Consider the following 27,488-nt stretch of genomic DNA (forward strand, 5'->3'; position numbering starts at 1 on the left):
CCAAAATAAAGTAGAAGATAATTTTTTCTGTCTTTTACAGTAATTGTATCAATTCTTTTCTCTTCATTCTCTGCATTATAGCTTAAAGTTCTTTTTTTGTTTTAACTTGCCTTTTCAAGGTTTAGGTTTTTTAAATATGTCCCCTGGTGCTCACATTTGTTCTGGATTATATATTTCTTCCATCTTTTGTAAATGTTCTATTAAAATACGAAGTTATTAGAGAGTACCTGCGTAGGCATGCTGATGCTCCCTTAAGGGCTAGAGTTATTTAGTGTTAGTGTAGGGAAAACTGAGGATGGGACCCTGGCTAGTTCTTCTGTTCTCAAATCTTGCTGTTTCTTCCTCGAGCAATATTTTTTTTAGTTAAACTTCTTCCACTGTGCATATAACTCAGGACTAGGTTCTAAGCATTGTTACCTGGGTTATTTCTTTATTTTTTTTCTGTTGTATTGATATTTTTCTGAAGTGAGAAGCGGGAAAGTAGACTCCCGCATGCTCCTGAGACGGGGAGCATCTCAACCGGGACAACTTTGCTGTAATGGAACCTTGGCTGGGGGTGAGAGGGCGTGATAGAGAGAAAGGAGAGGGGAAGAGGTGGAGAAGATGGGCGCTTTTCCTGTGTGCCCTGGCCAGGAATTGAACCTGGGACTTCCACACGCTGGGCCAATGCTCTACCCCCGAGCCAAACAGCCTGGGCCGAGCTGCGTTATTCCATCAGGTCACACATCAGCTGGCTGCTCCTTTTCATTTTTTTTTTTTTTTTTTTTTTTTTGTATTTTTCTGAAGCTGGAAACGGGAGGCAGTCAGACAGACTCCCGCATGCGCCCGACCGGGATCCACCCGGCACGCCCACCAGGGGGCGATGTTCGGCCCATCCGAGGCGTCGCTCTGTTGCAACCAGAGCCACTCTAGCACCTGGGGCAGAGGCCAAGGAGCCATCCCCAGCGCCCGGGCCAACTTTGCTCCAATGGAGCCTTGGCTGTGGGAGGGGAAGAGAGGAGACAGAGAGGAAGGAGAGAGGGAGGGGTGGAGAAGCAGATGGGCGCCTCTCCTGTGTGCCCTGGCCGGGAATCGAACCCGGGACTTCCGAACGCCAGGCCGACGCTCTACCACTGAGCCAACCGGCCAGGGCCGCCTTTTCATTTTTAAAAAGTTATTTTCACCATAAGAAGCATATTTCATGGGCTGGAATAGAATCTTTTAACTGTTTTTTTCTTTTCTAAACATTAATATGTAGAGAAAACTTTAGGAATTCCACAAGATTAAGCTCTTAAGTCCAGGGCTTTAAAAGTGAATGTTTTACCTCAAGTATCTTTATGCATACAATAGTTTCTGAATGTTAATATGTCTTAAAACAGTATGTAAACTGGCTTAAAACTTTTTAAATGATATTACTACATGGGCTTTGTCAAATGCCTGTTTACTTCAAAACTTGATTCCCTGAGTGGAGGAGGAAAGCCCTCCCACGGCCCGATGGCACTACCCGCCTTCATCTGACCTGGCTTGTAACCCCGGCGCTCATGCAATACAGATGCCTGCACATTTTGTATAATTGTGTGTTAATTTTCACATGCATGTATTTACAACTGTGTCTATATTTCATTTATTTAAGATCTGGACGTTGGTAGTTGGCTATGTGTTGACTGTTTCATTCAAGTGGAATGCAAGCACAGAGCGCTACTTGAGAACAGTTTCAATTCCCGTCTGGATTGTACTGCTTTTTCATTTAGGTGGGTCTCTTTTTCCTAAGGTCTAGCTTGAGGTCAGCGGTGGCTGACCGTGCAAATCAAAGCAGATTTTTTATTTTATTTTGGTTGTGTTACATATAGCATTTAAAATTTTTTTTAAATAATCTTTAGAAAAATCTTTTAATATTTTATGAATCTTTAATGAACACATCATGCTTTAAAATGTCTACCTTTGAATTATGTCTGTCTTTGAATTGTTCATTTTCCAAACGGTCCTTTAAAAATATATCTTGAAAAGTAGACTAACACTTGGACTCTCATGGCCATTTCTCAGTGTCCTACCACAGGAGGATATAGATAAGCAGTCAAGTGTGATCAGAGGTGTTTACTCTGGATGAGAGAAGGGAACTAGGCTCCAGTTGTGCGGAGAGGGGAAGGCGAGGAGGATATAAAGTGTGGAAGCCTGGCCTCCGAAAGTGTGGTTACACAGAGATCTTGGCAGCCACGAGGGTGAGATATTAGAGCAGTGAGTAGGTTTTGAGAGAAAAATCTGTTCAGCCTGAGAGCCATACACATCAGCACTGCTCACAGCAAGTCCCTATTATTTGAGACTGCGCTGTTCACTGAATGGCCGCTCAGTTGATCTAGAGCAGGGGTCAGGAACCTATGGTTCATGAGCCAGATGTGGCTCTTTTGATGGCTGCATCTGGCTCGTGGACAAGTCTTTAATAAAAAAAATAACGTTAAAAATATAAAACATTCTCATGTATTACAATCCATTCATTTCCTACCGCTCATGTTCATGGTTGCGGGTGGCTGGAGCCAATTACAGCTGTCCTCTGGGACAACACCAAATTTTTATTGGATAATGCGTAATGTACACGGGTTGTTGTATGGCTCTCACAGAATTACATTGTAAAATATGTGGCGTTCATGGCTCTCTCAGCCAAAAAGGTTCCCGACCCCTGATATAGAGCATTTTTCAGGGACTCTTTATGTCCCAAGTCTGAGTCTATGGAAACACTTAGTTCTAATTTAAAAACAAAATTCAGTAACCAAGAACAGCAGATAGCCTAGTAGTTTTTAGAGCCACTCTCGTTTTTTTTAAAGGAGTTGATAGAAAATATGTCTCTGCTTAGTGTCTAATGTTGAATAAAGCATTATTCTCTAGCTTTGCTGACTTGGAATGTTACAGTTTATCAGCAAGATCTCCTAACAAGTGATTGGACTCATTTTGAATTTGAGGAAGGCAAATGAGGGACATTCAGGCAGCTGAATGTCCATGAGGCTCTAGATGCACCCAAGGAACTGCAAATGGCTGATGGGTAGCCTTTTAGTAGCATTTTTGCCTTATGAACTAAGGAGGATACATTGAAGCTTCTTGCGGTGCTCTTTTGGGCCATTGCACCCTTTCTTGAGAGAGTTCACATCCAGTGGTATTTGCAGGAAATCAAGCCAGGCTTCATGACTTTAGGATCTACGCCTGATGCAGGTCATGCTGGGATTAAGTGGGGGGTTTGAATTTGGAATGGTCTTAAACCCTGAATAGCTTCAGAATGGACTTGGTTCCTCAGGTGACACAAATCCATGAAAGGTAGGCTGGCATGTACCCGACCATTGGTACCAGGGGCCTCTGGCAGCAGGACTGGACTTCCTGAGAGAAGTCCTGAATTTAGGTTTCATCTGTCTGGTGGCCCTTATTTCCCCTGAAACAATCCTGTTAACATACATGCCAAATTGTTCTGTCAGTTTACTAAACTGGTTCTTTTGAAGACAAATGCTGAGTTTTGATTTTACTAAAATGTTAATTCTTGATAATTTGCAGCATCTCTGGCTGGCTCATGGAGAATTCCAGTATTCCTGGTTATTGTATTCCTGATGTCTGTGGGCACCCTCTATGAAAAACAGAATGAAAAAGAGTCTTCTGGTAAGAAATAAGGCATTCTAGTAATATTACTCTTAAGAAATATTTGGGAAGGTAGCTTTATTTTTAAAAAACATGCTATGATGAGACCTGATGTGTGGTGACGCAGTGGATAAAGCGTCGACCTGGAACGCTGAGGTCACAAGTTCGAAACCCTGGGCTTGCCTGGTCAAGACACGTATGTAAGTTGATGCTTCCTGTTCCCCCACCTCCTTCTCTCTCTCTCTCATTCTCTCTCTCTCTCTCTCTCTCTCTTTCTTCCATCTAAAATGATTAAATAAAAATCTTAACAAAACAAACAAAAACAGGTTATGATGAAATAGCTTTAAATCGGTTTAAAAACCTGTGGTGTTTTCTGACCAGTAAATGTGTTTAAAATATTTTAGGTTGTTACACTATACCTCATGCCCTCCCCCCTTTTTTGCAAATTTTATTTGGGTATAATTCATAGGACCTAAAATTAACCATTAACTACTTTTTTAAAATTTATTGATTTTTAGAGGGGGGGGGAGAGAGTGTAGGGAGAAGCATAAGTATAACTTGTACTAGTTGCTTCCTATATGTGCCTTAGACAGGCAAGCCCAGGATTTTGAACAGATGGACACTTTAGCATTCCAGATGGACACTTTATCCACTGCGCCACCACAGGTTAGACCCATTAACTATTTTAAAGTAGCATTTAGTACATTCACAGTGTGTACAACCATTACTTCTATTTTCTTCCAAGATATTAACATTACCCTGTACCCATTAAGCAACTGTTATTAGCTTATTTGAGATTTTTCTATTTTCTTAATGTAGGAATTTATTTATAGCAATAAATTGCCTTCTAAGAACTCCCTTTATATCCCATAAATTTTGACATGTGTTTCCATTTTCCTTGAGTCAAGATACTGCATGATTTCCCTTTTGATTTTTTTCTTTGACACATTGATTCATCAGAAGTGTGTTGTTAAATTTCCATATATGATATTTATGAATATTTCAATTTTTTTGTTGCTTGTGCTTTTGGTGTCCTAGCTAACCATTCATTGTCAAATTTAAGGTTATGAATATTTGCCCCTGTTGACTTTGAATCCTCCAACTTTGCGAATTTATTAGCTTTAATAGTCTTTTTCTTTTTTGTGGATTCTTCAGGATTTCGTATATATAAAAAAGAGCATGTCATCTGCAAATAGAGTTTAGCTTCTTCCTTTCTAATTTGGATGCCTCTTCTTTTTCTTGCTTGGTTGTCCTGGTTAAAACTTCTAGTATGTGTTGAATACACCATGTTCTTTTAAGGATTATTTTTCGCTGCAAGTGGTTCTTATCCAAAGATAGTTTGTTAAAGATGCATATTTCTGACAGTTGTAAGAAGGCAGCAGGGGGTGGGTGGGGCAGGGGCAGCAGTGGCCAGATGTAGTAATGGTTCTCAGATCACCAGACTGGACTTCTGGTTAACCGGCCCTGTGGAAGCAGCAGTGTGTGGAGAGGTGAACAGCATAGTTGGTACTGTGACCGACATATGTTCCTTCTGCTTTCTGATGGTTATACGAAAACTAAAAGAGCAAATTACTAATTGTAGCAGATTTGTAGAAGGAAAAAATGTTAATTTCTCACATTATCAGTTTGTCAAGGCTAAGTTAGAAATAATGAGAAATAAAAAAATAAAAGTCACTCAAAATCCCACTGTCCACGGATTATACCAAAATGTTAGCTAAGGGCTTTAAATGCCTTCAGACAACTTAAAACACAGGAAAACTGGATCATGGTGAACATTTTCTTTTGTATCCCATGTTTTAAACTTATTGGTATGAGCTCGACTCTATGTCAAATATACTTCTCCAACATTATTTTTAGCATCTTTTTATGCTAATCACAAGGCTATTTGTGGCATGGTTGTGTATTGGTAAATTCCCTAGAGAAGTTAATTTTAACTAAGTTGCTTTTTTATTATTTTATTTGTTAAGTAATATCTGATCATTGTAAGACCTCTTTTATTCATAAACAGTTGTATAGAATTTTGAAACAACTACCTGAAGCAAAGAAACCTTAATTACTTAACTTTCTGACAGTGGAAAACAGGAAAGATTTTATATTTTTCTGTCTTTCTGAGTTTTCTTTCTTCAGCTTGTCTTTGTAGTCATAATCTTTTAGACTCTGTTTATCTATCAAACCAGTAGAAGTAAACTTTCTGTTCTGGCAACTACTGTAGAAAGCTTGGTGGTCTCTACGTGTCCCTCTGGTTAGCTAGCTTTATCTCCTTTTTTGTTTTTCTTTCCCCTAATAGTAGTGATTCAGACGGCTCTGCTTACACCTCACCCCAGGGTAGTTTTCTCCTTTTGACTGCCTTTGTTCAGAGATGAGTAACTACTTTATTGTAAGTATGAATAATGAACATCCCAAATCAAAGGGTTTAGGTGGGTTTTCTCTTGGGTTTACATTCTAGTCAGCTGGTGAAGGGAGCCTCGAGAGATATGGGATAAGAATTCTGAGACCAAGGTTTGCCCCGTTTGATTGTTACTGTTAGCAACCGAGGGTATTGGCATGTGAGCCAGATTTCTAGTATTTGAATTCTAGATTACTACAAGAAAGGAAATCACAGGGACACAGAATAAATGTTGTGAGCAGATTTGCAAATGTTGGTTTTCTTTGTTCTGTTTCTCACTCCAGGTTATTCTTGATCTAGAATCCTTTTATTGACTTCTAGTTTAGATAATGCTTATTATAAATCTTATATACTTTTTTTTCTATTGTAAATTTCTTGAGTAGTTTTCCCTTTTGTTCCTAGAATCTGTTTATTTTCGGCATCAGAACTCAAATCACCCAGTTCATACTGGGACAGCCTTTTCCTTTTGTGACAGTCACTTCCCTCCTGTAGGTGTCACTGTAATGTAGTTAGAATGCTTCGCTGTACTGCCAGGGCACCGTGTGCACTTGTTCCTTCCTTGTCATTTCCACTGTCCCATCATAGGACCTGCTCTTGTATCCCAGTCACCTGTATAGGCATCTTCTCTCTGTCTTCTGAGCTTTGAATCTTTTGCTGCCGTGGACGCTTTTATGATCTGTGGTTCATGGGATTCACAGAATTAATCCTTTGGATTTCATCAGAATTCAAGGCATGAGTTTACTTGGGTTCAGGAAACTCTTCTTTTGGATCATTGCTGAGTTAGTTTTAGAGGTTCCTTCTGAACCCAGGGGCCTTACTCAGTGGTTTTCTCTTAGACCTTGGGAACTCTTGGAATTTCCTGGGACCCCAAGATAATGTAGGGAAAAAATGTTAAGTGTCTACCATGCTTTTTTAAATGTACTATCTTTCTTTTAAATCCACAAATAAACCCCAAAACCTTAAGGAATGGTTATCTCTAGTTTGCAGATGAAGAAATTTCATTCCAGAGATTAACTGACTTGCTTACAGTCCTACAGGTGACTGGTGGGGCTGAGACATAAGCCCAGGTCCTTGACCCTAAGCCCAGTGTTCTTTCCCTTCACTAAGCTCCTAGAACAAGAATCAGTCCTCCTGGAAAGGCACTGACTGCTGATCCTCTTGAACTCAGTGTGGTTGTGAGCTGCTTCAGTCTTTATGTTGGCCCTGTTGGCTTATCACAGCTGCAGGACCCAGTGTCTGTTTCTCGGATCCCAGAAATCTCACTTGCTAGAAACCTGGAATCCAGCTTTGATGTGTTCCCTTAGCTTGTGGGAAAAGGGGAACACTGGCATTATTGTTAGTAATGACAGCACGGACAAGGCCCTGTTAGACTCTTTACTTAATTTTCCTAGTAATCCAGTGAGATTGATATTATACTTACTTTACAGCTGAAGAAAATTAGGCTCAGCTATTTAGTCTATGACAAATGCTTCTTCAAAAGCTGGGCAAACACATCAGGTGTATCTTGAATAGCTTGGACACCCAGCCTAAGAAGTACAGGCAAGTACAGCTGGGTCTTTGCTCCTGTCATTGGTTATCGTTGGTAAATGACCAGAAGTATCTTCACAGGAAGGATTGGTAGTTGCCTTAATCGTTTTAGCAGGGCATGCAATATGAGTGAAAAAGTTTGGTCCAGTTAAATCCAAATTTTCTGGAAAAGGCAAAGGAACAAACTAGATTGTTTACTGCTCATATCTCACCCCCCATTTCTGACACTGCTAGTTAAAAAGACCTAGAGAAACTCCCACAGGTGCATAGCCACGTCCTTATTACTGACCAGTAGTCCAGTGAAGTGATACTAGAAGCCATTGAGAAGGAGATGTGTTTTCCACATTAGCAGTGGAAACACGAGCCTCCGACACAGGGAGCTGTGTTGCTGGGGAGACTTTTCCTTGGTGTGTGGGGCCTGCTTTTCTGGTAAGCATCTTTGGATGTATTTCTGGCACCTGCTACTATCCTCATGAAAGAGAACAGAGTAGATCAAGTCTCTTTATTTAGACTGGATTCAAAATATATCTTCTCCTGATTTAAAAAAAATTACTGAGTTTATTGGGGTCACTTTGGTTAATAAAAATTATACAGGTTTAGGTGTACAATTTTATACCACATCTGTATGTTGCACTGTGTTCACCACCCCAAGTCAGTTCTCCCTCCATCACCATCTATACCCCTCTACCCTCCTCCACCTCTCCATCTTGCTTTTCCTCCTACAATCCCCACACTGCTGTCTGTGTCTAAAGTGTATTTTTTCTTTGCTTAATTCCCTGGTTTTTTAAAAATGTTATTCTGTCCATTGCTAAATAAGTGATATTATTTGAACATGTGATCTGTTATATGTATGGATTTGCCGGACTGTGAGTTTATGTTCCCTGGAGCTAGGCTGCTATTGTCAGTAGCCCGCTTCTTTCGACTTGTGTAGATCCCTGTTATTTGGGTCTCTGAATGCTGGCCCTATCCCTGGGTAGATTGACACTTGAAACTTTGGATGCTCTTTCTGTTTTTTTGTTTATAGTTCTTGGGTCCCAAGATTGTGTTCCTTTGTCTATGTGCCTATTTTTAGCTGGGACTTCTTTGCCAGTACCATGACTTTGTCTAGATTCTCAGTCCTGGGGTGTTTCTGTCTAGTTTATTATCCTTCTGCACAAACCCTTGGGGTTTTTGAAATGCAGTTGGATATCACTGAGACAGAAGTCAGTAAAAGCCTGTTTGATAAGATCATTTTCCAAGTCTTACATTCATAATTTTTAGATACTCTGTTGATTTTCTATAAGCTCTTCTTCAGGCACTCTAAAACTTGTGGACTTATTTATACACACACACACACATATACACACACAATTTTTTTTGTGTGTGTGTGGCAGGGAGAGAGTCAGAGAGAGGGACAGATAGGGATGACAGGAAGGGAGAGAGATGAGAAACATCAATTCTTCATTGCAGTTCCTTAGTTGTTCATTGATTTCTCATATGTGCCTTGACTGGGGGGCTACAGCAGACTGAGTGACCCCTTGCTCAAGCCAGCAACCTTGGCTCAAGCTGGTGAGCCTTGCTCAAACCCGATGAGCCCGCGCTCAAGCTGGCAACCTCGGGGTCTTGAACCCGGGTCCTCTGCGTCCCAGTCCAATGCTCTATCCACTGCACCACCGCCTGGTCAGGCTATATATTAACTAGGATGATATTGCATAGTTTCCTTGATTTAACTATGATTCACTGAATATCTACTGTGTATTTTAGTGACATCAGCAAGTTTGAGAAAAAGTTATGTTTGTAAAGGTTTAATTTATTGGGTATGTGTAGTTCATTTGGAGCTGAAATTCATTGGCTTGGCAGAATTCTGTGTCATCACATTGAGTATTGGCCTGCCAAAAGTAAGGTCCACGTGTATGGGTGTGGGTATATGATTTGGTAACTAGGAATGGTCAGTGTTCTTAGTTGTGGACAGTGGAATCCGTGCTAGCTCGTCTAAATAGAAAGAAGGACTGATTTGCAGATAGAATTTTGGGGAAGAACAGACAATTAAGGTTAAATCCGACACAGGCAGAAGTAATGCAGCCAGGAGAAATGCTCGCTGGCACCAGGAACTGTTTGAGCAGAAGTGCCATGGCTGCTGATGCCTGCCGTGAAGTTAGAGATCAGACAGCAGAACCTCTGGCACTTCTGTTAAGGAAAAGCCACATATCTCTGTGACTGACATTTATGTGGCTTCCAAATTACAGTGAGTCACTTTGGTCTTCAAAATCTTGCACAGGTGTGCCTGCTTGGTAGAAACCGCATCACTATGGGATCTTAGCTGCAAGGGAGTCCAAGAAATACAATCTTTAGCTATCTAGTCTCTAGGGTGCAGGAAAGTATACTAGGACCTGGTATTGTATAAGCTAGTCTGCTGTCTGCTATAAGGGGTTCAAGGCTGACAATTATAGACAGCAAGTTTTTTATTTGAGTCTAGTGTAAATGTTAATCTTGGTGTACTCCTATTGGGAACTTAACTTGGGAACATATAACGTGATTCTTTTAGATTTTTAAGTGGTAGATTTTGCCTATGTTGAATTATGTACTTTATAGCTGTATATGGTTTTGCATAAATACCCATATATACTGCTCATAAAAATTAGGGGATATTTTATTGCTTCATATTTATTTTAAAATATCTCCTAATTTTTGTGAGCAGTATATTTGCATATTCATTTGTGGCATGTTATAATTGAGAGCACCAAGTATGGACTATCCCATACTGTACTATGAGCTAGTAATACAGAGAAGAGTGAGACAAGCTATATTCAGGAAGCTCATAGTCTTGGTGTGGCAACGTTTTTCAACAGAAATGTGCATTAAAATTAACCTGTGAAGCTAAAAAACATAAACATGGCACATGCTTATATATCCACTATCTGCCATGTGTATCAGTTGAGGAAGATAGAGTCTAGGAACCTGCATTTTAAGCAAATTTTTCTATTGATTCTTAAGCATTCTCCCTCGGCAAGTATCCACTGGTCTGGTGGGCCATTAATAATCATTTTATTTATTGCTGTTGTAAACTTAGGACTATGTTTCCATTTGCAAGTTATTCAACTTTATTCATCTGCTTTAAAAAGTTTTAAAAATGCATGCTTGTTTTACAGGGGCAGAGTTACCCGGACAAGTTATCTCCATGGCCGCTTCTACTCTGGCAACCTTGGCTATCTCCATCACAGGGTACGCAGCGAGCACTGAGGACCAGCCCTCGACTCAGCCTGCAGGTGACTGACCTAACGAAGGAGTGCCTTCCACATCCTCCTGGAAAATCAAGTATACATAGACTACAAAATTAAGAAAGACACTAGCATTACAAACTGCTTCTTACTTGTCCTTCATTTTTCTCCTTGAGTTTTATTTTTACATTTTTTCCCTCACCTTTGTTTGCACATACCACTTTCTCATACATTTAATTATTATCTTCTTAGTTTTCTTATCTTGATTCTTCATTCTTTCCCTTTTTTAAAAATGTTCTTTTTCTGTTGTTATTTCTCACCTTAATTTCATACTGTTTTCCATTTCTCACTGCCCTGTTCACCCTTGTCCATGTTTCCTCCACTTCATTCTGAATTCTCATTTCTTCTACAGCTGTTAATTCTCTGTTGCTCTGTTCTGCTGTCACTTCTTATGTTGCTTTTTTTGGTGGTGTTTCCCTTTCTGCAAATCTTCCTTTTGGCTTTGATTTTCCATTTCCTAGTCATCCAGTTCTCTGGCATTTCTTGCTTCCCAGAATTTGCTGTACATTGCTAATGCTGTTAATACCCTGCCTGTTCCCCTGAAAGTGGACCCTCTGGTGGTTCTGGATTCAGCATTTCTGTGAGATCCAGTGGGTAGATTTAAGTCAGCTTTACTTTATCTATCTATCTATCTATCTATCTATCTATCTATCTATCTATCTATCTATCTATCTATCTTCTTTCCAAGCTAAATGGGGGAGATAGAGAGACAAACTTCTGCATGCACCCATTTGGGATCCACCCAGCAACTGCCGTCTGGGGTGGATGTTCTGCCCATCTGGGATCATGTAGCAACCAAGCTATTTTTAGCACCTAAGGCAGAGGCTCCTGAAGCAGAGGCTCCAGGTAGACAACCTCAATGTACTCGAACCAGTTGAGCCATGGCTGCGGGAGGGGAAGTGAGGGGGGGTAAGATTAAGAAGAGGGATGGGGAGAGGTAGAGAAGCAAATGGTTGCTTCTCCTTTGTGCCCTGACCAGAATCGAGCCCAGGACTTCCACCACTGGGCTGATGCTCTACCACTGAGCCCAACTGGCTGGGCCATGTATCAGCTTGAAAGTCACACCATACTCACACAGAGCTCACAAATGTGAAAGGCGCCTTTGCTTTTGCCAGCAGGTCTAGTAGTGTCAGGGGTTTTGGAGTTTAGGAATATCTTTAGTGAGTTCTTCTTAAAGAACTGACTTTAGAAAAGTCTCAAAGCTAAGAAAAAGGCATTTGGAGTAGTAGTAGGACAGCTTATTTTTATTGCACACTGAATCATGTTTTCAAAGTGGAAAGGGAATGATGTTTTGGTTACGGACTTAATATTCTTCTGTGTGCATATCCCCAACATGTTTCCAAGTTATAAAGCTATTCAGAGAGCAAATTAAACAAAAGCATATTATAACTAGCTTGGGATTTAGGCCCAAACCTTAGTGTTCTGTGTTCCAGTGAGGGGGCTGACTTACCATGGTGCTGGTTATATTAGTAGTAAAAATTTAGTCATAGGTGAACATTTAATGTTAAAAAGAACACTAAGGAAATTAAGATATAGCACTCAGAGGGCTACTGTGTAGTTGCTTATGAAAGTTTTGAAATAACAGAGAAGGTGTTCTTTCAATAAATAACAATATTTAGTGAATACCTGCTATATGTCAGGTAGCATGCCATGTGCTAGGAAGTCAGTGGAAGAACAAGACAGACCAGGTCTTAGCTCTCCTGAGGCTGATAGTCACCTGAAGGGAGAAAGTGGAAAAGGGTAGAGGAGCATGATACAACTGTGTGAGACTATAAAGCCCGAGGCGGAGAGGGCGCTGGACTGTGGTGGTGTGGTTTCTTATCTTTTTTTTCGAGACTTTCTGAAATGTGATATACTTTTGTCATTAACTTATTTATGGCAGACAAAAGACACGTTTTAAGTTCTTACCATCTATCATCATGGTATATATTGAGTAATATTGCTTTATTACATAATTTCTGATATATAGGATATATTTTGGTAAAACTAGGAAGTAGAAATAATATAACCCTATATTAAAATGTAACATAGTGGTTGCATTATTAGAAAATAGTGCCTTATGTGAAATAATGCATTGTGGTTTCCTTTCTTGGAGAATTCCTCACCACCAGCAACCTTGTTTTATATCTCACCCTAAGAGAAGCACATGTTTCAGAGCCCAGGGTTTCCTGTAAGAGTAGTAGGCTCCATTTTAGGTGAAATGACAGTGAAAAGCCACATTGTGTCAGAAATGTGTATCAATGCATCTAAAATTATATCACAAGGGAGAAATTTTTAAATCTAGGAATTTTACCATTGTTAATGTTTGTTGCTTTATGTGGTTTGAATAATTTTCATGGACTAATTATAATTTTCAGCTGTTTTGTTAGTTTTAGTTTTTTGTTTAAATGATGTCTATATTAATAAAGATATATGTCATAAAAAGCTTGAACCGTATAAAGTATATAAAGTAAAAATTAAAATATTTCCCATACTCAACCCTCCCACCCTCCCAACAAATTTAATTAACCTCCCTAGTTTTCAACACTGTCGAAAGTGTTAATTCATCACTTATTTTTCAGCACATTTGCAAACATATATCGAAATCGTGTGTTTTTTTTAACCCAGTGTCATCATACCGTCAGAGTACATATCAAAGGCTTAAATTAGAGTAGCTTAGCAAATTACTCTGTGAGACTGTTCACTGATGTGAATGAAGATGCTAGGTAACTCTTTTCCCCCTTCAGAAGCCACAGACAGAGGAGAACCCCGGCCAGCATCGCCTTCCTCCCCTTCACCCTCCTCGCCTTCGCCCACACTGGGCAGACAGAGGCCTGAGATGGGGACGTTCCTTAGAAAGAAGAGAACCAGCGACGTCTACTTTGTGGCTCTCGGCTGGGCCATCATCGCGGTCCAGCTCTGGCTGAACCTGTGGATCGTGCAGCTGCTGCCTGTGCCCATTGCAGGTAACGGTCCATTGGGGTCTCACCGTTGACACTTTTTCTTTTACTTTCAGATTTGAATACTTGGGATAATTTTACTCTCTTAAAATTAAATGATGGTATGTTTGCATTTAAGTAATAAACATTATTTTGGAAATAGATTGCTTGGTTCCTCTTGACTATTTCTCTTTCAGGCTCAAAAATGTGTTTAGCCTCTTACAGTATTCTGTGGCATTACAGCCTGATAATGCCACATGGGGAGGTGACTGTTCAACCGCCCGTGATCTTGTGGAGGAGCCTGTTAACAGCCTGGGTTTCAGGCTTGATGACCGAAATTTGAGAGCTGCCCTTAGTGAAGTGCTTTTTCATTGCATTTTTAGTTCCGTGGAAATGTAGGTTTTGAGAACTGTATGTAGGCAAAATCATAATTTTTTTCTTGTTTGACAGAAAATTAAAATATATGTATGATAGTAAAATAGAATCTTATGGCTTTTCATAAATCATTGAACTATGTCTTTGTACGTGAATACCATGGTAATTTAAGGCCCGGCTCTGTTTTGTTGATTTTCTCTTAAGGTGTCTTTTAATCCTGGCAAGAGTAAGGAAGAGTTTTATCTGACTTAGGCGCATTGTACAAGAGTGTTTTATACTTTGTTGGTTGCTTGGCCTTTCTTCTTATTGTTGTCACAGTCTTTGCCAAATTTATTCAGTTCTCAGTTAATGCTTGGGATCCTGCCATTTAGATGCCTCCTAAATATGATTTGTCCTTGTCTTCTATATCAAAGTTTCTCACTATTTAATTAAACGTCATCAGATTATGGAAGCCTGTTTTCTACGGTGGTCTAAACTTATTGGGCCATTTACCTTCTAGGCCATTAGTTTTCAAACTTACTGTTCTCATTAAATTGGACAGTTCATTAAATAGTTACCATTTCTTTAAAGATGTGTTATGACCAGAACACTGTATAGTGTCTGTCTTTAGGGACAATAGGTGGTTAAAGTTTGTATCATCTTGCATCCTCAAGCAAAACTTCTGTTTGGCAGTTGGAGCAAGGACAGTTGTGATCAAGTCACAGAACGCGTACCACAGCCATGCTTTTTATGGAGGAATTTATAGAAATGCGGGTGACTGTTTAAATTGCTCTTCTGAATTATTCCCTACTTTTTTGGTTTTGCCAGATGATTTCTTTTATGTTGGCAAATCATGTCAGGTACTGTTGGAACCCCGTTTTCTTCAAGTTTATTAGCAGGAGTTACTTTTGTCCTGGTCACTTCTTAACCCTCAGGCCATCATAAGAATTTGACATGGCCTTGGGAGAGCAGGCTGTGAACAGGGGGACCCAACAGGTTTCTACAGCCTATCCATACCCTGGACTGCAGGAGCTTTTCTAGGACCTCTCTAGAGATTTAAAAATGCTAAGGAAGGAATTGTTGAACTGGTATGGCACTCAGCTCATAGTTCAAAGTAGAAAATAATGAAGCGTTAGAGATTTCTGGAGATAGGGAAGTATAGTGTTTGGATCAGTTGTCCAAACTCTGAGGCAGCCCTCACAGGTAAGTCACACTCCTCCCCTCACAGGTAAGTCACACTTCCTTCTCTCTCTCTTTTTTTTTTTTTTTTTTGTATTTTTCTGAAGTTGGAAACGGGGAGGCAGTCAGACAGACTCCCGCATGCACCCGACCAGGATCCACCTGGCAGTGCCCGGGCCAACTTTGCTCCAATGGAGCCTTGGCTGCGGGAGGGGAAGAGAGAGACAGAGAGGAAGGAGAGGGGGAGGGGTGTGTGCCCTGGCCGGGAATCGAACCCGGAACTCCTGCATGCCAGGCCGATGCTCTACCACTGACCCAACCGGCCAGGGCTTACACACTTCCTTCTCATCCCACCAACCTTCTTAGTTGGCCTTTAACAGGAAGCTTGGCCCCTGCTTGAAGGGCCACCACCACATTGCCTAACTGCAGAGGGGCACATTCCTATTGTGGTCTGTGTATGGTCCCTGAAGGTGTGCAGTGTCCAGCCTCAGGAGCCGCTTGTAAGCCCTGTTTATACCTAGCCTGCTTCTCTACTGAGCCCTGGTACCAGAGGCAGATGTATAGAGCAACATCAAATAGAGAAATAGGAACATAAGTGAAAACGTCACCTGCAGTGATATAAAATCATGATGCATGTGAAACACTTTTACTTTTTGGTCACTACACATAATAAAAAGAAATCTAAGGAAACCATCAGAATTTGGCAGTAGCAGCTGTAATAACCCAGGAGATTAGAACATGTTGGAGTCCCCAGAAGGGATCAGGTATGAGAGGCCTGGGCTGCAGTCACTGAAATCTTCATGGTCAGAGCCTCTTCTGTTTAGATAGGCTACAGAAGAATCCCCGACTGCTTCAGGGGTTCAGACTCCACAGGAAGGTAGTAAGTACATGGACAAGTGGGGGTTGTGTGAAAGTTGTTTGTCCCAAAACCATCTATTGGGAACACCTTGAACTTACTTCCTTTCCCCTCTCCTTTTTTAAAATTTTCTTTATTTTCATACCAGCACTACTGTTTTAGAAAGGTCACATGAAACGAAAGGATGTTTTCCCATTATAACTTGGTAATCTATATTTTGTCCGTACATGTATTTCTTGTCTTTTTCATAGTCTGGGTACTCAAAAAGCTGATCATTCACTTTGGAGTTGTGGACTTCCTGGAGAAACGCTGCTGCGTGTGGTGGCAGGTCGTAGAGCACTTCCTGAAGGAGCGGCAGGAAGCGCTAGCACCCTGGCCAATCATCGGGCTTGGAAAATTCTTGTTAAAAGTTGATAGCAAGGTATTGTATTTTGAGAATTGGGGCTGTTTTAATGGAGTTTATATATTTCATTTTCTGAAACATTCCTTTTCATAGTATTTAGTGTTTATACTGTAATTGTTGACAACACATAAAATCTATTTCTATGATGAAATTTAAAGTTTATAATTATGATTTATACAAGGATAAGATATATTTAGTTTAAGTAATTATAAGGAACAAATTGAATTTCAGAGGGGTTAAGTGACTTGCCTAAAAATTATATAGCCAGGTAGTAGCTCTCAGTTCAGTAAATATTCTTGGAATAATTCCCATGTCTGACTTACTGTGCTGAGTCCTAGAGATGTACAGGTGAATCATAGAAAACCAGATGCAGAAGCTCTGGACTTTTGTTTGTTTGCTTTTGTTATTTTTTGCAAGAGAGAGAGAAAGACAGGAAGAGAGAGAGATGAGAAGCTTCAACTCATAGTTGCTTCACTTTAGTTGTTCACTGATTACTTCTCATAAGTGCCCAGACTCAGGAGCTCCAGCCGAGCCAGTGACACTCAAGCCAGCGACCATGGGATCATGTTGGTGATCCTGCGCTCAAGCTGGTGAGCTTGTGCTCAAGTCAGATGAGCCCATGTTCAAGCTGGCAAACTCAGGGTTTTGAACCTGGGACCTCAGCATCTCAGGTTGACACTCTGTCCATTGTGCCACTCTCGGTCAGGTGCAGAAGCTCTGTTTAGGGAGAGAAAGCAGTAGTTAAAATTCAGAGCAGTGGTTGGATTCAGAGGCTTAGTGGTTAAGAGCTTGGACAGTGAATCCAAAATCTGATTTTAGATCCCAGTTCAGCTGCTTATTAGCTTTGTGACCTTGGATGAGTTCCTTAACCTTTCTGTACCTTTGTTATTAGTTCATTGAGGGTAAGAGCATGTGTCTCATAGATTGGTTTGTGAGTATTAAATGAGTTAATATTTGTGTACAGTTCCTAGATCAGGGCCTGGTACACGGTAAGCTCTGTGTAAGTGTTAGCTGTTATAGTTTTGGAGGAAGAGTATGTCCAGGATACAGTGGTAGTACTGAACAAAAAATTACTCGCTGTTGGTGAAGCAGTGGGTGAGGGGCAGTTTTGTAGGGGAAGTGATGCCAGGGCAAAGTTTGAAGCACAAGTAGGAGTTCATTAAGTAGGCATGGCAAGAAGGGCATGGATGGAGCAGTGCCAAGGCCCAGAGCCTTCCAGTGTGAATTCTGAGGGAATGCCAAGAAACGGTCATGGCTGGGATATGTGAAATGGTGATTAGTGGGAGGTAAGCCTGGAGAGTCAGGTGAGTTTGGATCAAGGCGGTCTTTTTGTGTGCCATGCTGTGTGAGCTGGCCTTTGTCATGGAGGCTGGTAACTTTTTCCTTTAACAGGTCTATTCATGACTTAAGGTTGAGAAATACTGTTGGGTGAAGCCTATGTAAATATAGATGAGAATATATCTGGAATGCATGTAGGGGGTGGAAGTAAATCTTTTAATTGCATAATAAAATATCCTGAGTCAAAGGAGAAGCAGGGGGGATTCATTCTCTTACAGATTCTCTGACTCTTTTCTAGAAAATTTACCAGTGTCAGTTCCCACCAGTGTAACATGTGAGAACACCTATTTCCTTGAGCCCTTGACAAGGAACATGGCAGTGTCACAAAAGGCCTTCTTAGTTTCACAAGAAGTAGTAGCTTGGGATTGTTTTAATCTGAAACTTTAAAAAATAAACACGAGGCTGACTATCCTCTTACATGCTTATTGTCTATATTTTTCTTCTTTAATATGCCTATTTGTATTCTTATTAATTTTTTCAACATTTAAATAGGAAGGAAACTAAGACTTTGCATAAATTTCAACATAGTTCTCACATCTCCCTCATCTTGGGGTGAAGCAGATTTAGCACTTCAAGGTGTTTAATGAGTATAACTCTTACGTTCAGGTAACGTCTTTGTTTCTCCACGGTCAGAGGTTAGAGAGATAGAGACCGAATCCTCTTTTCAGGAACACTTTATTTAGGAACACTGTACAGTTGTGCCAGTTAAAGTTCTGGGGCATCAAAAAGTATTTGTTATGGGGTAGCCTTGTAAATATTTGTCATTTTATTCCAATTTGTTTTCCAATCTGTTATTCAGGAAGGAGAGACAGTAACATGAATAAAACTATTTTCTACTATGTAAAACAAGTAGAAAAAAATGGTTGTTGCAAACTTATATTTATTTAATTATAATTAATGCCAAAATTATATTCTTCCTAGTATAGTAATTTGGGCTGTGGCTTTGGGGAATAAATCTAAGTTTTACTTGATTGGACCAGTGTTTTGAAATGAACCATTGACTGGAGATTGTTTGAAGTATGTATCTAAACATACTTTGGGTGTACTTCCGGGAGAACTCTGCAGAGAGCCTTTACAGTCACTGATGAAATTATTCCTTTTATTAGCCTTTATACTTTAGTACTGATACTGCCCTAAATCCTATGTTTACCAATTTTTACGTTGTTATGTATCTACTAACTAGCATTAGTTATTATAATGCTAAATATTGTGAGATTTAGAGGAGGTAAATTTATGGGAGGGGGCCAGATATTATATACTGTACAAAAATGTGTGCCTGAAAATTGGGATAGAAAGAAATACACCAAATAGAAACAGAATTTTAGCTATGCCTGCTTTTTGGCCAGCTATCCTCTGTTTAAATTGAGCACTGAAATGTTTTATTCTATAAAAAATGTGAAATAACTAATACTATAAAGGTGCACCTGCAAAGTTCAATGTAAATGTAATATAAAAATATAAATTGGTTTGTACAGGGACTAAGATTCCTTTTGGTGCATGATCTGTGAAAGGGTCTTAATTGTTACTCTGATCTTTAGACTTTGGTATCGAAGGGTGCACACTTCCAGGGTCTTTTATGTGTTCTTCATTGTCGATTTGCCCGCAGAGCCTGTGGTGATCATTACTGTAATCACGACATAGCTTGCAAGAATGTCACACTCACTCAGTTTTATAACTTTGTTAAGGCATTACAGTTTTTTTTCCTGGTTTTTCTTTTGTCTGGAATAATTTCCTCCTCATGCTCAGTGACTTTCTTTTCTTTTCATACTGTTACTGCATTCTCTAATGATATTCCACTGTTCTTATCTCCTCTTTCTCACCTCCCCCTCCCCCATCCTCAAGCTCTGGCACTGGCTAAATAAGAAGGTAAATGAACCCAAGGATGTTGGTTTTTACTGTCCAATTCTGTAACTTCTCCCCGTACCCCTGTTCTCACTCTGTTTCTGTCCGTGTGTCTGACTAAGTTTTTGTTATTAAAGTTCTGATTATAAGCTATGGAAGGTCATGAAGCATTGACACGGTCACAGTATGGTTTGCTGAGAACCCAAAGCTGTTTTATTCAGGATAGTGGTGGTACCTCCTTGCTCAGGTGTGTGTACAAAGTTCTGTTGTGTAGCCGTTTTGTGTACTGCGATTTTTTTTCTTTTCTTTTTTTTTCTTTTTAGCTCTATAACATAGCTCAGCCCGACCCTGCAGTCTCCTGTGGTGTGTAAGAGCACATGGGCGATGGTTACTATAGAGGAAGAGAATTCTTGGTTGCTAATTTTTCTCTAAGTGACACAAGAAAGTTCCAAAAAGATAAAAATGTGAAGTATTTTGTGAAGTTCTCTAGGCTGATAAATTTAAGTATTGTCTTTTTTTTATGACTAGTATTCTGAGATTTTATTTTTAATTTATAAAGGTGGTAGTCATGACCTGTGACACCTACTTTTATGTATTTGCCAAGTGATCGGTTGTGTCTTTGGTAAATGATTCACGTGATTGACTTGGGATGGTTATGGTATATTTTTAATAACTTCAGTAAAGGCTAATCCAGATACCAGATATATTAGGAGTGCTATGTCTCTAACATATCATCTGCATATAGCAGTTCTAGACTTAATTTCATTAAGTCCCTAGGACAGATAACAAAAAGTGACATCATTTGCATGTATTGTGTTTAAACACAATAAGACTCAAAATTTTCAGTGAAAATATTAACACAGGCTTTAAGAAAGATGTGGTACTTCTTAGAAATAAAAATGGCACTTTTATATGGAGAGATTAGGATTTTATTCTGTTGAAACAGGAAAGGGGAGACTTGACAACACCTAAAGTTTTAAACTGGATTGAAAATAACCATGGTATAAACTATAAATAGACTACCACCACCATCACCACCGTGTATACACACACACGCACATACACGCACATATGGTTGTGCATATTTTCATTTCCTACAAAACTGTTATAAGTAAATATATACGTTTAATTCTTGGCAGATGATAGTCTGCAAACACAAGTCACATTTTATTATTTTGCTCGAAGTAGGTGGTTTAATGTAGTTTCCTAATTTGTATATGTATATTGAAATGAAATTTTCCTTAAAAGATGAGAGAAAGGAGATGTAAAGTCACTAAGTTTAGTTTGATTTAAAGCTAAATGAGCCTAATTTAAAGCTAATTGATGAGCCTAATTTACAGTGAGTGAGTTCTAAGAGATCAGACCTCTTTCCTTTTCCTTGCTGACTCCATGTAGCATAGATACAGCACTGGTGTTGAGCTGGAGTAACTTCTTGAAGTTCTGAGAGCGTTTGCTTCAGAAAAGCATACAAATAAGCTGAAGATTGTTATTATTATTATTATTATTATTATTATTATTTTATTCAGTGAGAAGAGAAGAGGCAGACAGACTCCCACATGGGCCCTGACTGGGATCCACCCAGCAAGCCCACTGGGGGGTGGTGCTCTGTCCATCTGGGATGTTGCCTTGTTCAGCAACCAGCTCTTCTTAGCATCTGAGGTGGAGGCCATGGAGCCATCCTAAGCACCTGGGGCCAACTTGCTCCAATCAAGCCATGGCTGCAGTGGCAGGGATGGGGGGAGAGAGAGAGAGAGAGAGAAGCGAGAGGGGGAGGGGGGAATCGAACCTGGGACATCCGCATGCTGGGCTGACACTCTACCACTGAGCCAACTGGCCAGGGCCAAGATTATTTTATTATATTACATACAAAGTCAGAAAATTGCAGCATTGGGCATTTACTATAGTATTTCAAGCTCAAGTGGAGTGAATTAGGAAACCAAGAGAAGTGAGGGTGAAAGAGAACACGATGTATAGTTAAGTTACAACCTATTTCTCAAGACTTAGTTGTTCTATGCGTTTCTTTTTCTTTCTTTTTTTGTGTGTGACAGAGAGACAGAGAGAGGGACAGATAGGGAAAGACAGACAGGAAGGGAGAGAGATGAGAAGCATCTATTCATTGCGGCACTTTAGTTGTTCATTGATTGCTTTCTGATATGTGCCTTGACCAGGGGCAGACCATTAGGCTTGACCCCTTGCTCAAGCCAGCGACCTTGAGCTTAAGCTGGTGAGCCTTGCTCAAACCAGATGAGCCCGTGCTCAAGCCAGTGACCAAGGTTTTAAACCTGGGTCGTCTGTGTCCCAGTGTGACGCTCTATCCTCTGTGCCACCACCTGGTCAGACTCTGTATTTCTTAATACTGATTTTATGCAGTAAGACTCACCTAGAATTTTTGGGGGGAAGCAAAATAAAAGCCTATAAGTCTACATTTATGATAGAATAGAAAACTAAGTAGTGGCATGATACTTTTTAAATAGCTTGATAAATAAGGCCAGTGAGTTTAGAAGTTTGAGTGTCATTTTAAGTAGCTATAAATTTACCAATATCTTTTAAGTTTTTATACTTGAAGCATTCAGAGTGTCATTTTAAAATTTCTCCTCTCAAAAAAAAAAATTTCTCCCCTTTTTAGAAAATAAAATTTAAAAACTAATTTCTCACAGCACAGAAGATTGGGGAAATTTCTAGATACTACAAGATTTCCACGAGCAAGGCAGGGGTGACAGGTGGTCTAGTTTCCTTTGCCCAAAGCAGAGCACAGACCAGGATCAGCCTTGGGGAACTGCACCCCCTTCCAGGTTCTCTCCTCCATCTTCCCCTTCTCCATTACTTCCTGTTTGTTTTTCTGTTTCTGTGTCTCTGACTTCCTGTTTCCTTGTGTATCTTGTTCCATTCACTCTTTCAGGAAATTCTTTTTCTTATAAATTTTCTCTCCATTTTGTTTTTCTCCTCCTTTGGTCCTTAGTTCCACATACCAGCTCTCCCCTCCCTATTTCTCCTCTTTTCTTGACTTGTTCTATCTCCCTTTATTCCTTAATAAGTCTTTGCCACTCTAATTCTTATTTTTATTTAAATGAGAGGAAGAGAGATAGACTACCACATGTGCCTCAACTGGGATCTACCCAGCTATCCCCGTCTGGGGCCAGTGCTCTGCCCATCTGGGGCCATGCTTACAACCGAGTTCTTTTTAGCATCTGAGGTGGAGGCTCCACGGCAAATCAATCCAGCCATGGCTGCAGGAGAGGAGAGAGAGAGAGAGAAATCAATCCAGCCATGGCTGCAGGAGAGGAGAGAGAGAGAGAGAGAAATCAATCCAGCCATGGCTGCAGGAGAGGAGAGAGAGAGAGAGAAATCAATCCAGCCATGGCTGCAGGAGAGGAGAGAGAGAGAGAGAGAAATCAATCCAGCCATGGCTGCAGGAGAGGAGAGAGAGAGAGAGAAATCAATCCAGCCATGGCTGCAGGAGAGGGAGGGACGGAGAGAGAGAGAGAAATCAATCCAGCCATGGCTGCAGGAGAGGAGAGAGAGAGAGAGAAATCAATCCAGCCATGGCTGCAGGAGAGGGAGGGAGGGAGAGAGAGAGAGAGAGAGAGAGAGAGAGAGAGAGAGAGAGAGAGAAGGTGCAGGGAAGGGGAGGAGAAGCAGATGGTCACTCCTGTGTGCCCTGGTGGGGAATCGAACCCAGGACTTCACATGCCAGGTCCATGCTCTACCACTGCCGACCTGTCTTTCCCACTTTTGTCCCTCTTTTGCTGTTGCTATTTTTGTCCTTTCATTTTTTTAAAAAATCTCAGCCAGCCATAATGGGGCTAGAAATTCTCCTAACATTTTTAGCTTATATATTGATTTTATTCATTTTAAATTTTTAATGAAATATTAACTATTACTGTTATTCTTCGAATGTACATTTTTATCTAGGTGACCCTCAGTGTGGATTTTTTCTAACCCTTAATTATATAGTTTGTCATAGGAAAATTTTACTTGTATTTTAAAAACATAACATTTGATTTTGTGATGTTGATGTACATAATATGTTTGTGAATATTACATTTTATATGTTAAATTTAACAAATTTATACAGACACAAATTTAGATATATATTTTTTGTGAATAGAGCATCATTTATGTTAAAAAATACATTTTAGGATATGACTTCTGAAAAAAAAATTGAGATTCCCAAGTTATTTTCAGAAACTGTAATTGTGAATACAAATCTGGTCTTATTTCTGAAATTATTTTATTCTTGCCTATTCAGATATGTATTAACTGGGCTTTTACCATGTGCCATGTGCTGTTTGGTTCTGGAGAACAAAGAGGAGTAATACAACACTAGCTCTTTCTTCAGAAAGTTGTCTCAAGAACTAGGTGTAGAGTTGGTTTCTGATGGTAAAACTTTTCAGTTCTTTGATTTTAGAACTTACATTTAAAATATGACATCTGACCTTCCATATCTTAGAAACCAGTTATTATTTTTTTAACTCTGCATTGTCTTCAATGCTTGGTAGCATGCACTGAAAATTAACTCTTCTGTTTGAAGCTGTAATTGTCAAGAAAGAAGGTGAACTTTTCATCTTGGAGTTTACTGTAGCATTGACCTCTGAGTGACAGTATCATTCATGAAAGAAAAGGGTGGAAAATAAATGTTTTAAAAGTCATTTTTTTAAATAAATTACCATTTTTATCTTTTGGATTTTAACTCATTGTTTGGAAAGAATATTTCAGATTTTAAGTTATGAAGAACTTATTCTATAATATTGTAGCTCACCTTGGAGTTGAGGAGTGCATGTTGTGTTTCAACAGTTATCAGTCTAATTGATTGTATTTTTGAAATGTTGAATAATAGTTTTGGATGGCAGGAATTCTACAGATCTAGCAGATTGATACATTCTGAAAATAAAAAAAATTTATATGTCAGTATTTGTGATTGAAAAATGAGAGAAGTTATACTCAAAATGGAATGTCAGAGTATTTAGGAGAGCATAATTTTAATTAATGATTGAGGAATAACCATTATATTAATGACTACTTTTTATTTGTAGTCAATTATAATTTGTCTTGTAAAGCTTATATGTTTAAAAGAATAGAAATTTGCAGTTGAATGAGATTTTTTAAGTATTTTATTATGAATTATTTTAAATATTAAAAGATGTAAAGAACACCCATGTGCCTACCCTCCCCTCCAGCTTGATACAACATTACTTATATAATTAAAGTCCATTTTGTTTGTATCCTTCCCTGATCCTTTTCCCACCCAGAGTGACCATTGTTCTGTAATTGGTATTTATCATTATTTTAACATTAGGTTTTTATAATTAGTTTTTATAACCCTAATGACATCATAGGAAAAAAACTCTTATATTGAAAGTAGTTCTATTTTAATCTGCTCCTGTATTACTATGTATAATTTAAGACATACTTGTTTTATAAGAGCCATACTTTTTCTGAAGTCACCTATATTTGCTAATTGACAGTAAAATTTCATAAGATTTGAGGTCAGTGGATTGTCATTCTTTTCTTTAGACTATTTTCCAGATTATAAATTATCATTTGAAATGTAAATTACCATAGAATGAGAATTCAAACATAAAGGTTATGCTCAGATCAATTGCTTTTTCTTAGAATTGGCAATAATAAACTATGTAACAGCAGTAGTTAATACTGTTACTTAGTTTTGTGAAGTTGCTTATAGCTTTCACTGCTTTAGTCATTATTCCATAGTTTGCTTTGCAATGCTGAATATTCTGTTTTGTCTTCATTATATTTGAATGCTTATGTGTTTTCTGTTTTGTTTTTTCTTGTATTTATTAAGTTGTACTTTACAGCTGAGTAATTCTCTTTTTCATTTCTGTGCAGATGATCGTCTGGTTGGAGAAGATGTTAGACAAAATAATTAGCATTTTCATCATATTTTTGTTAGTGATAGGAACCCTTCTTTTAGCCCTACTCCTGACTGCAAAGGTAGAGTACAGTAATTACTATTACCATTACTGACCTCTTGTTAGAGTTGTAATAGGGATAAGAAGCAGGGAGAAACAGTACTGAAAATGTTACTTTGCTTGTACATATGTATAACAGCTAAAACATTTATCATTTTTTTTATTCCTGGTTTTACCTAGTATATTTTTTTGCACGCATTTATTATCATCAAAATCCTCAGAGGTAAATGCATGAGAAAAAATTGAGATAGAGTAACAAGTAGCTTCTTCTGTCAATAGGAAAACTATGACCTGGTCTTACGACCCCTAAACTGGTTAGTACTCTGTTTACTGGATCAGAATTTTTTGACGAGCTCCTTCCCTTCTTGTCTCATTGGTCTTTCTGCTGATAGCCCATGGGATCTTGATTTCTCTCTCTCCAAGTCCTTCCAGCTAATACTTCCTCTCCCTCTTCTTTGTTCTGACTGCTATTACAGAATGTCATAGACTAGATTGCTTGAACAGAAAATATTCTTTCTCACAGTTCTGGAGGTGCCAGCATCATTGACTTCTTGGTGAAGGCTTTCTTCCTGGTTTACAGTTGTCTGTCTTCTCTTTATATCCTTACTTGGCAGAGAGAAAGTTATTTCTCTCCTGTGCTCTTATAAGGGCACTAACCTTATTCATCAAGGCTCTACCCTCGTGATCTAATTTCTTCCCAGGGGCCCCACCTCTTAACCATCACGTTGGAGGTTAGGATTTCTGCATATGAATTTGGAGGAATACATTCAGTTCATAGCACCCCTTTTTTACCTCATCAAAGAAAATCATTCTCTCAAGTACAGCTAAAAGTTTCTCTCCAATGATGTCTCTTGCTGACTTTGTTTTTCTGTTTTCTATAGTGTATTTTATGTGATTTATTTATTTATTTATTTTTTACAGGGACAGAGTCAGATAGAGGGATAGATAGGGACAGACAGGAACAGAGAGAGATGAGAAGCATCAATCATCAGTTTTTCGTTGCGACACCATAGTTGTTCATTGATTGCTGTCTCATATGTGCCACGGGCCTTCAGCAGACTGAGTAACCCCTGCTCGAGCCAGTGACCTTGGGTCCATGCTAGTGAGCTTTTTGCTCAAGCCAGATGAGCCCGTGCTCAAGCTGGTAACCCCGGGGTCTCGAACCTGGGTTCTTCTGCATCCCAGTCTGACGCTCTATCCACTGCGCCACCGACTGGTCAGGCTCTATAGTGTATTTTAATCTTTAGTTTTATCTAACTTTGCTAAACTCTGCATTCCGGGTTTTGATATACTGTTTTCAAGGAATTGTGAAGCTGACATGCAATTATGGATATGAAAAATTTTATAAAGTACAATAGAAGTATAATAGTAACTGTTATTGATAAATAACCTAATATGCAGCTATTTGGTAAAGGATTGCATTGCTTTTTGCTACATAACATCTCTACTTGGACATCCAATTCTCTGTCATTCTTAGCCTTAATACGCCCTTAGTCTTACTATTTGCTCAAAGCTTGCTCTCAGTACCTCTGTTTCCATCTATATAGTTCCTATCTGTTCTTTGCATATTAATCATGTGTAGTCACTTATATAATATAGACTGTACAAATTTGTTTAGAGACCTGTCTTTGGGTCATATTTTACCTTCACCTATTGCTGCACAATTTTATCTTCCATTCTTGTTCTTAGAGAAACCAGTGTGGCCTTCCGTTTTTCCCTCTTCTCTTTCTCCTACTTGTCTTCTAATTTTTTCTCTTTGTCCCCTTTCATGGGGTCTTCTTGCCACCCATCTCAATTAGTTCATCTTTCAAGTTTTTTTCCTTGCTCATTCTATTCAGTGAGCTTTTGCTTCCCGGAACTTTGATAACATGTGTACTGAACCGCTTCATTGTCCTCTAGGATTC

At 39.3% G+C, this 27,488-nt stretch overlaps 1 protein-coding gene across 2 annotated transcripts in view; it reads left to right on the top strand.

The window, feature by feature from the left end:
• Nucleotides 1-27,488, top strand: part of TMEM245 (transmembrane protein 245) — an 81,780-nt gene that overhangs the window by 13,265 nt on the left and 41,027 nt on the right. Inside the window, exons 2-8 of one of the 2 annotated variants that reach the window (XM_066367491.1) lie at nucleotides 1,613-1,730; nucleotides 3,514-3,615; nucleotides 10,636-10,752; nucleotides 13,491-13,709; nucleotides 16,323-16,492; nucleotides 19,655-19,678; nucleotides 25,502-25,606. In XM_066367491.1, coding sequence (XP_066223588.1) covers nucleotides 1,613-1,730; nucleotides 3,514-3,615; nucleotides 10,636-10,752; nucleotides 13,491-13,709; nucleotides 16,323-16,492; nucleotides 19,655-19,678; nucleotides 25,502-25,606 — 855 coding nt within the window. The remainder of the gene's footprint in view (nucleotides 1-1,612; nucleotides 1,731-3,513; nucleotides 3,616-10,635; nucleotides 10,753-13,490; nucleotides 13,710-16,322; nucleotides 16,493-19,654; nucleotides 19,679-25,501; nucleotides 25,607-27,488) is intronic. The other variant, XM_066367492.1, reaches the window with a different exon arrangement.

This window comes from Saccopteryx leptura, chromosome 2, assembly GCF_036850995.1.
Source record: "Saccopteryx leptura isolate mSacLep1 chromosome 2, mSacLep1_pri_phased_curated, whole genome shotgun sequence".
Classification (NCBI taxonomy): domain Eukaryota; kingdom Metazoa; phylum Chordata; class Mammalia; order Chiroptera; family Emballonuridae; genus Saccopteryx; species Saccopteryx leptura.